The sequence below is a fragment of the Necator americanus genome, chromosome II (assembly GCF_031761385.1).
Source record: "Necator americanus strain Aroian chromosome II, whole genome shotgun sequence".
Lineage (NCBI taxonomy): Eukaryota > Metazoa > Nematoda > Chromadorea > Rhabditida > Ancylostomatidae > Necator > Necator americanus.
In genome coordinates, this window is record NC_087372.1 from 12,671,640 (window position 1) to 12,686,695 (window position 15,056).

General features: G+C 39.7%; 1 protein-coding gene across 2 annotated transcripts in view; it reads left to right on the forward strand.

Moving 5' to 3' along the window:
* RB195_017657 (uncharacterized protein) overlaps positions 1-15,056 on the forward strand; it is a gene marked incomplete at both ends in the record, with an annotated part of 43,018 nt that overhangs the window by 19,472 nt on the left and 8,490 nt on the right. Inside the window, 25 exons of one of the 2 annotated variants that reach the window (XM_064184746.1) lie at positions 858-1,015; positions 1,976-2,060; positions 3,368-3,523; positions 3,580-3,784; positions 3,850-3,925; positions 4,992-5,273; positions 5,354-5,470; positions 6,365-6,463; positions 7,013-7,198; positions 7,305-7,514; positions 7,568-7,664; positions 8,298-8,435; positions 8,494-8,708; positions 10,196-10,391; positions 10,470-10,588; positions 10,710-10,805; positions 10,874-10,981; positions 11,182-11,276; positions 11,338-11,470; positions 11,526-11,591; positions 11,655-11,741; positions 13,186-13,383; positions 13,447-13,495; positions 14,451-14,656; positions 14,712-14,882. In XM_064184746.1, the coding sequence (XP_064040627.1) occupies positions 858-1,015; positions 1,976-2,060; positions 3,368-3,523; positions 3,580-3,784; positions 3,850-3,925; positions 4,992-5,273; positions 5,354-5,470; positions 6,365-6,463; positions 7,013-7,198; positions 7,305-7,514; positions 7,568-7,664; positions 8,298-8,435; positions 8,494-8,708; positions 10,196-10,391; positions 10,470-10,588; positions 10,710-10,805; positions 10,874-10,981; positions 11,182-11,276; positions 11,338-11,470; positions 11,526-11,591; positions 11,655-11,741; positions 13,186-13,383; positions 13,447-13,495; positions 14,451-14,656; positions 14,712-14,882 (3,548 nt within the window). The remainder of the gene's footprint in view (positions 1-857; positions 1,016-1,975; positions 2,061-3,367; positions 3,524-3,579; positions 3,785-3,849; positions 3,926-4,991; positions 5,274-5,353; positions 5,471-6,364; positions 6,464-7,012; positions 7,199-7,304; positions 7,515-7,567; positions 7,665-8,297; positions 8,436-8,493; positions 8,709-10,195; positions 10,392-10,469; positions 10,589-10,709; positions 10,806-10,873; positions 10,982-11,181; positions 11,277-11,337; positions 11,471-11,525; positions 11,592-11,654; positions 11,742-13,185; positions 13,384-13,446; positions 13,496-14,450; positions 14,657-14,711; positions 14,883-15,056) is intronic. The other variant, XM_064184747.1, reaches the window with a different exon arrangement.

Consider the following 15,056-nt stretch of genomic DNA (forward strand, 5'->3'; position numbering starts at 1 on the left):
GCGCATTTTTCAAATGTCACTACAGCCAGACATAGTGAGAAATTAGACTTTTCACTGAGAAATGACGTACTACACATTTTTTCCCATGTTTCTTCAAAATTTGACAGCTTTATTGAAAAAAGGGTAGCAGCGCTGAGGAAGGAGTTTTTTTGAAAGAATTGAAATATGTGCAGGGTGATGGTGTTGTGTTTACCTTTACAGCGGTTCTTTTTTTCTCTTTTTTTCGTAGGAAAAAAGCTTAAAATCTAACAGAATACGTGACGTTTACGGGAGCGAAGGAATAACAAACGTCAAAGCATGGAAATGTATGTGATTATTCAGTAAGATGAAAGGTTTTATAAACATGAACAAAGTTTCCCGCTTGTGCAATCGATATTTGTTGTCTCAGAAAGTTGCTTCAGAAAATTCGTTGCATTATTTTACTAGATCACACTCAAAAGTAATTAGTTCATCCGGAATGAAGCAATAAAAAAGGTGTGAACTTTTGCTTTGAAAACAACGTTTGTGGGATTTTTTCGTGCTTGCTGTGATGATGTACTAGCTCGCATTCGGGGAGTAGTTTACAAGAATGGTGGCAAAAGTGTCAAAATATTTTCTACAAATTCAACAAGCGGAGAATTCAAGCCCATACAGAGAATTCGTAAATGTGATCTCACAGGCGCGCAAGGATCTCCACTAAGAAGCGAAAGTTGTATTTTGGGCATTTTTAGCTTGCTTTTCATTTAAAAAAAAAAACTGATCGTGGTATAGACAGAGAGAAGGGATGATTCAGAGATGATGAAATGCCTGAACAGCTACTCTGTTCAGTGTATCTTAGTGAGCAATTCAAATCTCCTGTTTGAACAGCTGTTTTTCAGAAGATCGACTGCGCACGAAGGCTCTCGATCAAAAATGCAGAGTACTGGAAGAGGAGAACGAGAAATTGATGGAAAAAGTTTGTGAATTCGAGATGCGTGAGCGAGACGAGGCTGACATGACGGAGACGTGCAAGCAGCTGGAAAAAAGGATCCGCGAGGTGTGACATATTTAAATGAGCTCGTTTCCATGCAGTTTGGTCATAACGAATCTTTGGAAAGTGCAACTGTTGTAAGCCCACGATTAATTCAGAACAATTTCTCGTGATTGACAGATTGAAAATATGGAGATCTTTAATCTAGAGAGTTTCTGATTGATTTCCAACTTCTGCATTGACTGATCAAAAAAAAAAAAAAAACTTTTATGGGAATTTCTTGAGGTTAGAAAATCTCAGAGTAGCTGTTTTGTCCATATCACGCAGAATTTTGTAGTTAAGCTTCATTCGTGATTTCAGCATGCAAAGAGAATAAAAATGGAAGCAAAAAATTATAAGAAAAGTGGAATTTTTTCTTGAACAGAACTTGAATTAAGAGGGTGCGTAAAAGTTTTAAGAGTGTATAAAATATGCACATAGCCGCTATTTATCTCCTTTCAAAATTAATCAAGCTGTCATTCTCCTACTTCTTTCCCATACCCCCGGATTTTTTTCTTTTCGGAATCATCTTGCGTGCGTACTAGAAACTTCATTCTACATTCTACTGCCCCTAGCTATTTCTGGAAAGAGATGGAAATGATGGCGCGATACGTGCATTCGCTCTGATTAGCAAGCAAAAAGGCGGTATCGATTGGCCTTCGTCGCTGTCAGGAAGTACGAGATTTCTCAAATCCTCATTCCTTTCTATCCACCAGTGAACCGAAAACAAATCCGTCACCAGCGAGAATGGTTGGGTCCGTGAACAAGAGCGGTTACCGTAATGTTTCAAAACGTCAAAACTGTTCCATACCTGTTTAGGCGTAACCATTAATACTTTTATTGTAGGATAAATTTATATTTTGAGGTTTGAAGCAAAGCATCTCATAAAAAACGAAGAACTAAGACAAATGTTTATATCAGCATGATCGTTAGCAATCATGTAGTGGGGTGAATGTAAGGATAGCTGTGTTGATCTCTCCCTTACAGGCTGAGGAGCGCGAGTCAGTCTACAGAGCCGATTGTGAACTGCGAATTGAAACAGCACGACTCGAGGCCGAAAGAAAGAGCAACGGTGAGTGAAGTGTCTTTTTTCGCTGGACTTTCATGAATTATGGTGATCGTATGAAGCAGCGTGGAGTTTCTGCAACAGATTAGTGGTACCGGTTTTTGATGCGTCTTGAGTATGTGAAATAAGTGAACTTAGTGAGGTAAATAGGTGTTAAATAAATGTCTCAGATTCTATGAACGTCTAACTACTTGTCATGAAAATGTTAAAAAAAGATAAGGTCATCTTTTCTTCAACTAAGCCATTAACTATCTCGGTGTTTTAAAGTTTTGATGAATAATCGTGGGACGGATAAAAGCACTTGATGAATGAGTTTTCATCGCTGACACAAGAAAACGGGTCATATTGATTTCTAATGACTGATTCTGGGAGAGAAGCCGCTGAAATGAAATCTACAATGAATGCTAAGGGCATGAGATGTTGACATGAAGCATTGAAATGCTGATCATAGCAGTTATATAGCTTGAGCAATGCACTCAGGAAATCAATGAAACAAGTGGTACTACAAACCCTAAGTGCAACCTAGTTTTAACTGTGGAAATAATAATTTGGAACAAAAACAGGAGAATTCTCTAGTTATAACACTAGTGGCAGTGAAGGAAACTATAAAAGATAAACATTTCTGAATATGCAGAGTTTACAGTGTCCAAGGTTCGTTTGAGAAATTATTTTTGCCCCCGTTCTTCTTCGAAATGTTAGAGCGGGCGCCAGTGATTTTACTATTTGTCTCGATCGTGTGCGACAGTCGCCCAGTGGTTTCTCCTTTAGCGTGAGACACGAAGGGTATTAAAATTTCCTACGAATGACTTTTATTATAGTTTGAGAAATGATATTCCAAAATTAAAGGACTATAATGAAGAAATTTTTGGATGCGAATCATTATTTGAAAAGATACACGTGACATTCCTCTTACACTCCATTATAGATTCTAATACTTTTTTATTCAGCAGAAAACTAAAGGCGGGTATAATGCAGTTGTAAGAAAAACCAGTATGTTTACACTGTTGGTGGTCGGTGACTAAAACCACCAACTAACCAAGGCTTTCGCCTCACTCAGATCGTTAAATTTTTACCACACTTGACTTTGAGGATAAAAACACTGAATCAATGCAACGGCTGACCATCGTAAGTCATCGTATGGCCTACTTACGCGTTCATAAACCTTGTTCAATTCTGAAATGGAGTCGAACATGTTGGCACATCCCAAAAGGGTTGACGAATATTTCATCCTCCATCTTTTCGTACAAGACTACTCAGTTTATTTTGTAAAAGGATTATCGGACTCGGTTACATCCTGCCTAATTTTATTTCAGAAGCCGCTCGGCTACTAGAAGAACTGCACGACGCTCAATTAAAGCTGTCCAGAAGAAGCTTATCAACCGAACGCAGAAGAGAAGAATGGCGAGAGAGCAGTGCTCAACCGGGACAGACCGGACTAGAGATGGAAGTAGAACAGCTGAGAACTAGAGGTGATTCACAACGCATTAGTTTTATGTGGTATAAAATAGTGTAATAACTCTTCCAGCGGCTGAACAAGAGTCGGAATTAACTCGTCTTCGGGAGGAGCTGGAAGAAATGAGCGTCGTCGGCCGAGAACTAGAACAATTGAAGGCGAAATGTGCGGAAACTGCTGAGGAACTTGACACGATGCGATGCACGAACTTTGAGCTGATGACCAAGGTTGAAACTCTGGTACTTGATTTGAACGCTAAAGACGAAGAGAATCAGAGGTTGGATCACTTAACTTCTTTTGAAAAGGACCCTTTTGAAAAGTCTAGAGGTTTATCTGTTGCAGTTTGAGAATGATGTACGAAAAGGCATCAGAAGAGTTGTCAACACAACAGGATCGGAAGTCTTCAGAAAACGAGGAGGTAAATGACTCATTATAACATAGTGATGAATTTTTAATAGAGCTCAAATTAAACAAATCAAACTCGTAATCTTTCGTTTAGGACGGAATGTAGATAGTAATAGGATAGATTTTTATTTGAGAACACAAATAATATATAATATATAATATATAATATTCTGTGGGACCTCATGTTACCGTTACGGAAATAGACATATTTTCGACTAGAAACTCTAGTGTTGTGTACCAGTAGAACCGCTTGATTACTTATTACTTTTTGGCCTGAAATTATGCTAAAACATATGTGAACATCGCTCGAGTTCAACGTCTTTAGCTCAAAACCAACGCTCCACGAAATTGACGATGTTGGATGAGTAGGAGACGTAAGGGTGTAGTTTACAAACTGGCCGTGATCACGCTCAATTCCCGCTAGATGTCCAAAAAAAGCAGCCATGGCTACGAAGCTGCCTTGGTTGCACACCTGCATCCCCAGCGATTGTACGGGTGGTAGAACGACGGCAAACTGAATTCTTCTGTGATTGTGCAGATTGAGAAGCTTCTGCTGCTTATTTGAGCTTGATGGCAGCGGATTGTTTGCTCGGATTCTATCGGATTCTAAGAACTACACTTATTCCGTCTCGGAGAAGATCCAAGAAAAGGATTTAGTGTTGTGAAGTGCCTTTCACTGAAGGATCAGAAGCTCCATATAATCCTCTTTGCCTCTGGAACTGCGCAAAGTTAACAGGGAAAAGATAAGATGAACAAATTAAGGACTTGGGTTCGATTTGATTTTCATTTTTGTCCCGCTGAAAATTTCGACACGCTCAACTAGTAAGTAAGAAGAATACACTTACAAAAGAGGAGAACCACTCGAGGATTTTTTTTTTGGAATTGAACTTGTCCACTATTACGCTGTTTTCAAAAGCAGGGTATATATGGGATTTAAACCCTTTGAAATATATAATCCAAGTCATAATACAGAACTTTAAAAGATACATTAAGAATTTCTACGGTTAGATTGCTAACAATTCGAGAAACTTTTTGCGAACAATTAATCATTGTAATCACTCTGGAAATCTTTATTTCAGGATCAGAAGCTTCATAATGAGCTTGAATCGGCAAGGAAAGAGCTTGACGATGTTCGAGAACAGAAGCAAACCGTAGCACAAGAACTGAACACACTGAAATCTACCCTAGCAGCTGCAGAGGCATCTCTAGCCAGTCAACGCGTGGACCTAGGAGAATCCTCCGAGAAGATCGAAAGGCTCGAAAGCGAATTGTTCGCTGCACGTTCCGAATTGGACAATGCACGTTTGGGTCTAAAGGAAACAAATGCTGTCAAGAAGGAGCTGGAACAACTCCGAGAAGAGGTCTGTAGTTTTGGAAAGTTGTTTTTACCCAGTGAAGAGCAAACAGCTTAAATACTCCTCACGCAAAAGCATTGTTTAAGCTCGAGCAAGAAAGATCATCTGGAAGAGCGAAATGGGAAGAGGTGTGTAAGAAAGTTCTCGAAGGTGAATCGAGCTCACCTCAGAGTAGGAAGAACTCACTTGAGGTTATCAATAAGGTGCGTTGGAATCAGAATAGAAAAAATATTAAATTGGACTTCGCTTGTCCTTACTTCAATTATAGGGTTGACGAAAAAGACCCGAATGACGTTTTCCTTACTTGCGACCTTGATATTTCTATTACAATGAGATCTCCATTGATGATGAGAAAATACATCGGTGGTCTGCAACATACATATATCCAGGAATTCTGAATTTTCGGTGCCTAGCCCTGTGGAGACTTGAAGAAATCAGTTCTGATTTGCTGCCTTTTTTCAAATTTTTTTCAAATTTCTTTTCATAAAGAGGAATCAGTGGACGAAGTATTAGTCGGGTCGTGGTAGGTTGAGAGAATAAGTAGCATGAGCAGCACTTCCAATCCGAGTTTGGTAATCTTGTGTAAGCCTTGCTTCGCAGCCCGAGGACGGCTGTTGACGTAAAGTAGACAGGTGCCTAGGTGACGTCGAAAATTTGAGAATAGTGGCATTGGAGTTTCTTCTCAAAGGATCACGCCGATTCATCTCGTTGTCCAAGGCAGTAGAGAGTCCAGAATGAGATTGTTCTTCGAATAATATTTCTTCTGACCGAAAACGCTGTATCAACAATAAACGTTGCTTTGGTTGTGAAATGATGTCCTCCTTGAATGGCTGTTGGTGGTGGCGATTGTCGGACTATGGTCTTGTAAGAATAGAGACTATGGACTCATAATAGAGGATATTTTGCAGACTTGGCTTTGATCAATTGAAGCCATGTTTCTTCATACAGGTGATAGGCGCTTCCTTATATACCTCGAGGTAAAGGTTTGAGAATTCTCTACCAAATTCTACTACGGAATTATTCTGACTGGTCTGGATCCTGAAAAAGAGAATTTATCCAGGACTTTTTCCGTAAACAACCAATGTGGCGGAGTTTAGGTGCAACACGTCGAGTATATGACAGCATTTGAGGAGAAGATTACATGCCTCGAAAAAGAGTTGCAAGAAGCGAGGACGAAGATTGAGCAGGACAAAGCGGTAAGCTTTTCGGCCAATACTTCAAATGGAAGGATTTCAATACTCTTGGGAAAATAGGAGAATAATGCTTGTTTGTAAGAAAATATCCCGGCGACTTATTCCATTACTGGAATGAAATTCGCACGAAAAAAAACCAGGCAAAGTTCAAACGAATATTCCTAGTATTTTCGACAATAATCGCTAATTAGTCAGTGGTACAGTATGCATCATACCCCATAAATAATGAATCCAAGCCATCGTGTCATGTTACTAATGTACATTCGCCTACATCAAATTCTTTGGGCGCAGAGAAAATTTCCAACTTTCTCCACCTTGCGTATGCATATGTACATTTTTTCTCTGGAGAAAAGTGTAGGTAGCAAAAGCAACTAATCTGGAAGATAATGAAATCAATTGTATGGAATTGAGAAGCGTAAACCTTCGACTGTGCACATAAAAAGGGCCCAGCTCCATTTTATCGATTCCCCAATGGCTTAAATTATAATCCGGGAAGAAAAAGAATTCTGCACTATCAAACATGCATGCTATAATAGACACTATTATTTTCAGGAGAAGAGGAAACTAAAGATAGCGTTAAAACAGCTGCGGGATAAAGAAAAGAGTGAATCGACCAAGGTTTTACCTACGGTTGAGGAGGTGCAGGAAAGAGTTGTCGTCCAAGAGTTCGTGCAGACAACAGCTGCCGAAGCCCAGCAAACAGATGAAGGCCTAGAAAAGCTTCGAAACACCATCAAGGTTGGTACACCCTTACATGGTGTTCTGTTCCGGAAAATTCTGGAGATAACTACTAGGCGAATTTATACAATACACCTGAATATTAATAATAATTATCAACTTTCAGGAGCTTGAACTTGAAAATCGTTTGTCTCGCGAACTTAACACCGAATACAACCATACCATGTTAGAAATGGAGAAAGAAGTTATTGCCTTGAAAGCTCAAATCACAACTCTTCATGGAGAATCGGAACATTTCGAGATGGAACTGAAATTGCATGAAATGCTCGAAGAAGAACTAGAGAAGGAGCTGTCTGAAGCTCGATTGAAAAATCAAGTTTGTAACTATATTGACTTACTGACGGTATTCTCCTGAAATCCTCATTTTAGGAGCTTAGTGAAACTATGCAAGTTCATGAAGAGACATTGGAACATCTGAACGAGCAGGTCGTCGGAGATACGGTGAAAGATGAAGAATCTCTGAGAGGTAGGGGAAACTTCGGCGAAAATTTCCTCAGCATTGTTTTCTCAGTTACTTCTTCAGAAAAAAAAATTTAAGAAGGTAAATGAGCTGAGACCCAACTAGTCGATGGTTTCAGCCACCCGATTTCACCGATTTCTTCTTGTTTACGATGACTTCACTATCGTATATGAAATCAATAATCGGATGTATTCGAAGAAAAAAAGAAAGAAAAAGAAATATGTAAAAAATGCATTAATTCACAAAAATATGCTCCAAATCATTGAGAACGTCATGACTGAACGCACTGACATTGATTGGAAATACAGCTATTCAATTTGCCAATACTTAGGTAACAAAATAGAAGTCATTCTGATTACTCTGGAACAATCCTGCTTGATAAGAGAAATCCCATCTTTTTTATTTCCCTCCCTATTGCGATGGAATGCGTATATAATTTGAAAAAGAAATGTATACTCGATTTTACATCCATGTACCAGCCTCCACCGTTCTCTCTTATTTACTTTGGACCCTTAATCTTTATTTCGTTTTTTCTTTCTGAACGAACCATTCACGCTTTGAATTTCTGTTCTATTCCCTATTTCAAAAAAAAAAAAAAATAAAGCTGAACGCATAGGCCTATTTTATTCCATGTTTTAGAGCTCATGGCAAAGGTTAGCGAACTTCACGAGAAAAACAAATTACTAGAAGAAAAGCTCGCATCCACTTTCCAAGAAATGACCGCAAATGAGACAGCTTTACATCAGGAGCAAGAAAAATCATCAGAGTTGTATAGAGGTGAGATAGAATATGGAAAAGAATGTCATCTTCCGCTGAATTAAGATGTTTATTTTAGCCCATTCTGAAGAAGTAAGGACACTCTCAATTTCCCTGGAAGACGCCCGACGTACCATTTCCGATGTGGAGGAGCGATTATCGGAGACGGAAAGTGATCTCGCTCATAGCAAGACCGTTGTCGATGATTTGAGGAAAACAACAGAGGAGAAGTCTGCGGAAGTTGAAAGACTTCGGAGAGAATTACTGAAGTATAAAGGAGCAGAAAATGTCCAGGTAAAGAATTCTACTAGTTTTTTGTTAGTGTTATAAGCATTCATGTTAGAAATTATTACTATTCCTATTACTATTATTACTATTATTACTCCTATAACTTAAGGAATAGTCGTTGAGTCAAATAATTTCTGGATTTCGCCGATTTTTTCGGTTTTTTTTCCTGATGTTATATCGTATTTGTGAACGAAGAAAGACAAGTTGACTCAATTCAATAGGGGACTAGCGCAGAAACATAAAGTGCACAGAACTAGTCGACCAAGGTCTTTCTTCTAAAGTCAAACCCGGACATATTTGTATTCTAGGGCTTCTAATCCAATTTTAAAATTTAAAACATGTCTTCAAAAATTCTCATCACAACAGATTGATGATCCGACTACATCTCCGTCAAAACGGTGGAATTTGGTGAGGATTTTCTGTCTGTCATACGTAGTGCTTCTTTCTATGTGGTTTTAAAAGTATTGCAGTGACAAAAGTATTGCATGCAAATCCATCTAAAGTCTGAGTTAGAATCTATGGATTTATTGTGCTCTAGCAGATTCAATAGTACATGTAAAAGTGAAAGCATGCAAGCATTTCACGAAAAACTCTGAAACTTGAATAGAATTTGAGTTGTAAGGATGAAATTTGCTCTATTGTATAGTGCACTATGTAATCGCATCACTGCCTACCAACGCAGTACATCATGACGTTTCTGGCTCGCCATTTCGATTTCCAATTGGTAACTGCTCTGAAACGCGCTGCACATCCATGCACGAACGCAGCGTGTAATGCATCAGAAAATACGGATCTCGTACAGCAGGAATAGCAGCAGGAATGTGACAACTTTTTAGAAAGAATCGCGATGCGAATAAGTCGTATTCATCCCCCATACTTCCAACGGTTCTGCGGGCTTTGAGCAATTGTAGCTCTTTAAAAAAATTACCTTTTAAACCCCATTCTTCTCAAGTTGTAATATTTTCAGTAGCAATTTTCCCCTATAAACATCACTAATACTCTAACCTCTAGAAAAATATTCACCTAAAGAAATACGGCTTAAAAGGCCACGTTACGATGCAAAAACCATGTTTTGTGAATTTACGTACATTATGGCTCGCTGAAGTACCTTCCATACGACTAATTCTCGTATTGACGTTTACGAGTACTAGCGAGTAGATCTCCATTGGAGAAATTTTATCTCCAGTCTCTTCTTCCATTTTTCCCCTCAGCATCGAAATTCTTTCTTTTCATCTCACATTTCACAATTTTTACCAATAACCACTAGTGTAACACTGCGTTGTACAGCTGCAACGCTACAGTTGTTGTTATTTGAGGTTATACATCCAGATTTGAACAGCATTCATGGTAAAATCCTATATTTCTCGGAACAACTGTACATTGCAGCTGATTGTATCGCAAAAATTATGTGAGACATATTGTAGATTGGATGTTATGTACCTTTTATGCATGATGAGATCCTTCTTGACAGAATAGTATCCAGATTATTCTAGCAAACCGCTCTGCTTCGGGCTGCCAACACAACCTCAGAAGTTGTGGCTAGTGTCCTGATTGGAGAAACCGAGTCCGTAACATTTGATGCGAATCAAGCTGAGGTAACCGCAACGGTGAATGTAAGGGAACCTATGGAGATGCCTACAGCAACCGTTGAAGTGACGGTTCCTGAAGCAAATCCCCGAGTTGAAGAAGGTATGCTGAGAACAGTTTTCTTTTCTGGGGAGGTTTATTATTATGGTTTTTTTTTCAAAAATAACGTTTTGCTTCAAGAAACACCAACGTCTACAACAGCTGCCCCTATCTCGACGAACACCGATCTTTTCGCGGAAAATTTGATCCTGCGACAATGCGTGAACGAGTCTAATCAGATGCAGAAGGACCTCACTGAGGTACGGGTCACTGCTTTTTATGCTATGCTCATCTGCAGAAAGTAATTATAAGATGGTATTGATTTTGACTGGGACGGCACAAATTTTTTATTTGGACTGCGAAAAAAAAAATATTTTTCAGGACGTGGAGAAAATGTGGCAACTAAAGACCGAACTTGAAAACGCCGTGGAAGCGCTTAAGGGAGAAATCTGGTCACTTAACGGCCAGTTAAAGGCGGTCAGTCTTCTTCTTCTTCTTCAGTCTCTCCCTTTTTTGTATTTGTATTATCATTTTGCGTGTTTCAGTCAATTTTGGATCGCGAACAACTACAGGACCGTGTGGTACAGCTGGATTCCTCGTTAACTGCTGAAAAGAAGCGAGCCGATGCGTTAGATTGCGAATTATCCGAACAGGTGAGGTGAAGAAGTATTTCCAAAAAAAAATCAGGAAAATCTAACGAAAAGAGTAAAATTATTTATAAAAGTAAGTAATAAGTAAAATAATGATGAATAAAATTTTAATTTGATTTTAATAATTTAGACATTGGGAAATTTGTTCTTACATAGTTTCACGTGCACTTCTCTCTTTTTAAAAGTTTAACACTAATTTTAAGACTGAACTTACCGAGAAAGCTTCTCGTCAAGCTGCTGAAGCGGAAAATGAGAGTAATCGCAGACTAGCCGAATGCTTAGAGATGGAGACAAGACGGTGCGTCTTACATCTTCTTACTGAGAAAATGTTTCATCGGATAATTTGCTATTTTTTCCAGGGAACAAGTAGAGAAAGCATACGCTCAGCTCAGCGAGTACTATGGCCAACTACAAGCCGCCTATAATGTAATCTATGCTAAGATGACAGAGTTAGAAAGAGAAAGAACTCTTGCGCAGGATAACCAGGAACAGGTCAGTAATAATCCGTTAAAATGGCGCTATTTCTCAGAAAAAGAAATTGTTGCAGACATCCCTACCATCGGCTGATAACACCCACCACAATATTCAAGTCATCATCGAAACTATGATTTCTGTAAGCACCTGTCAGCAATCCCGACTTTTATTTTCAAAACTACGATATGTGCAACTCTTTCAGGAACTTCACTTGGAATCCTCAGAGAACTTGGATCTTCATGGAAAAGTTTTGATGATCCAGAAAATGTTGCGAGAAAAACTAGCTGAGGTTTGTTCTAAGCTCTTCCTTGCTAGTGTTGTGCTTCGTGTTTTCTGTAGTGTCATTCATCCACCAAAAGGCAGCATACCATGAATCTGACGTGGTGAGGGAAGAGCTAGAGATGGATGGGATTCCAGATTGCGGGATCCGTGTTGGTTCCGTTATTTTTCTCTGATTACCGTAAAAAACGGCACGGGAACCGCGTTATTTCCTACGAGCTGTGTTAAAACGCTCTCTGTGCACACGTCCCGCTACTTTCACCAGCTTATTCATCGATTTTACATCAATAGGATAGTGAAGAGACCTCATTAACCCTCGACCGCTCGCACGTGGATGCAGCGCGTTGCAACTGAAATCATTGTGAAAACCACGTCTTTCACGCCGTTTTTTTAAATGACGATTAGGGAGAGAGGAGCGGAACAACTCCGAATCTCGCGCTCCGCAACCCCATCTCTAGCTTTTCACTCGGATTCCCTTACCACGTCAGATTCGTGGAATTTTGTCTCTAATCGCCTATCCGTGCGTTTTTTCTTGGATCAAATACCCTTTCCATTGTTCTCATCGCTTCATTGACATTACGATCATCGCCCAACAAGCCCATAGTGTATTTATATGTGGATTGCGAGATTTGACAAAGAGCCACCTAGAGCGCGCTGTAACCGCGGTGATGAGTAGTAATTTTAGAAATAAGGGGACAAAATTTTTGAGGAGCGCCATAGATAGAGGGTAGCTGGGTAGTGTCAGTAAATTCCTAACTGAGTGGGTGGTCAAGTGTTCCTCACATAAAACCACATTGCTTGTTTTCGCTTGATTTCTCATGTAAGTACCAGTTTTTCGTTTTCTTACGTAGCCTTCTTCGCTTACACCACATGAACGCGAAGACTTTGACCGCGACTTGCCGTTTCTTTGTAATCACCATTATGCAGTCACTTGGCATAATGAACACTTATAAATGTGATATAAGTGAGGCCAGCAGACACCGCTCAGCGGCTATCGCTAGCGGAATTGAAGACTTCTCATACCTAAGCCGGAAAGTCGTTGATAGTCGATGGTTAGCTGTGTTGTACAACTTTCTTTTTTTTTTAAAAAATACGCTTTAGTCGGAACGTAGAGCGTCATTTTGGTAAGCGTTAGGACATATAGTTTCGAGCTTCGCTGGAAGAGATATCGTTTTCTTGTGGGTTGCTAAGCAGTAAAATTATAAAAAAATAAAAAATAATAAAAGCAGAAGGGGGAAATATGTATGGAATAAGTTCAAATAATTCTGAACAGCTGTTACGACAGGGCGCAGCAGCTCGAGATGCATAGTCGGCGTCGAATACGTTTAACTGCGTGGGCGCGACGCAGCGCGACGGATGCCTTTCCTCTGTCTAACGCGCTCCATTTCGAGACGGGATTTCCTGTTCTGTACGGTTAAAAATTATATTTTTATATTCACTTGAATGATTTTCAGCTCGAGGAACATCGTGAAGCTATTGCGGAACATCGTCGTGCAAATGAAGAACTTCATGAGCAACTACAGTGTCTTGAGGAGGAAACTCACAAAGCAGGAGGTGAAACTCGAGATGTAAAAGCTCGTCTACAACAACTCGAAGGAGATCTGGAATGGAAACAAGACGAATGCGATAGTTTGCGTCGACGAGTCGATGAGGTTGGAGTTTTTTTTTTCTACTGCTTTCGAAACCACAAAACCTTAGAGATACTACTATTGCAGCTACAAGCAACAATTGACCAATTAGTGGAAAGAAACCGCGAGAGCGACAGTAAGTTTTATTGTACCACTTACGAACTATTTGCCCACCGCTTACTTTCAAGTGTTTGCGTCTTTGATGCTAAATATGTAGTGTCGTAACGTTTCGGTTGGGGCTCAGGTTTCAAGTTGTTTCCTTCTTCTGCACTTTCTGTTCTGTGTGCGTAAAGTCGTTCTCGTGATTTCCCTACTTTTGTGTGAACGTAGAGATTTTCTTCCTTTCTTTACCTATCGGACTAGTTCAACATAGAAATTGAAGTAATTTTATTCTATAGGAATACAGAATACAACTAGAATACAACTATACTGAAGTTCGCTTAAAATACTTAGAAGCCGATTCCGACCTCAGCTTATCTTTTCGAGAGATTCCATAGACTTAGAGTGCACGGTAGAGAACATAGAGACGCCAAAAACTTCGCTTTCAATGAATTTGAAGAATTTCAGCTTACGCCATTATTTATAGAAGCGAGTATCTTAGATTATTAGACAGCAATTCTTTTAATCTGTCCAAGTATTCGCATGTTTTATTGACAAGTTTCAATCTTACGATTAATAAAACTAGTAAAATTAGACTAGATAGTCACTAATAATTCTTTTGCAAAAGAATACTAATTACTTTCCAAAATTAAGCAGCATACGTCGGCTCAAGAACTTCGACGCTTGTATGTAGTATCGAATTGTTTCACAAGTTTTGATGCTGCTGGACAGCAGGTTAAGTCACCGTCGTCTAACCACTGCCGTCCAATCTGTCATAATTAACGTTGTGCTCCACGGCGTTCACTTGCACCCCCGTTTCGTTCCCACTTGTTTTTTTTTCATCGGATAACTCTGCTCAATCTCTAGTGTCCTCGTTATTGTGAATTGCATGGTGTGCTTGTTGCATGAAGCAGTGGTATAATTTTCTTAAGTATAGTTGATGTGTACAGTTGTGACGGTAGACGGCGGTGACTCAGCTGGCGCCATTGCAGCTCTGGCGGCATCGCGTCTACGCATTGAGCTGGCCATTTTAGCTGCGAAACTGGCGACTCGCCAAGCGGACGTTGACTCGTTGTTCCGTGCTAACGCCGAACTGGCACACACGAATGTGCGTCTACAGAATGAGATTGATGAATACGAAGAAAAGGTGGAATCTCGCGACGAAGAGCAACCTACACCTCAAGTGGAAGAGCTGCAGGTTTGCACAGCTCAATTCGTCGTATGCATCGACATCTATAGACGGTGAATTTAAGGCGGAGTTATTGCGATCGCAAGCGGCGGAAGCTTCACTTCGGCAGCAATTGGAGGAGCTTAGGTCTCGTCTGAGTGAGGCAGAAGGAAAATTAGAAGAATATGCAACTCGTTTTGAACGGCAGGAGCAGCAATCTTCTGCACATCAAGCGAACGAAGAAGCAACTAAAAAGGTAAGGTCATTTTTCGTTTCGTTAAGAACTAGGGTTAGTTTGAAACTGGGTGTTCTACACAATTTTGAAACCTATTGTATATATTAGCTTTGACATTTTTTTAATCAAAGAAAAACCCCAGCAAATCCAATTTTAGAGGTCTTAGCTAAGTTTGTGTTCTTAAAGAAGGAAATT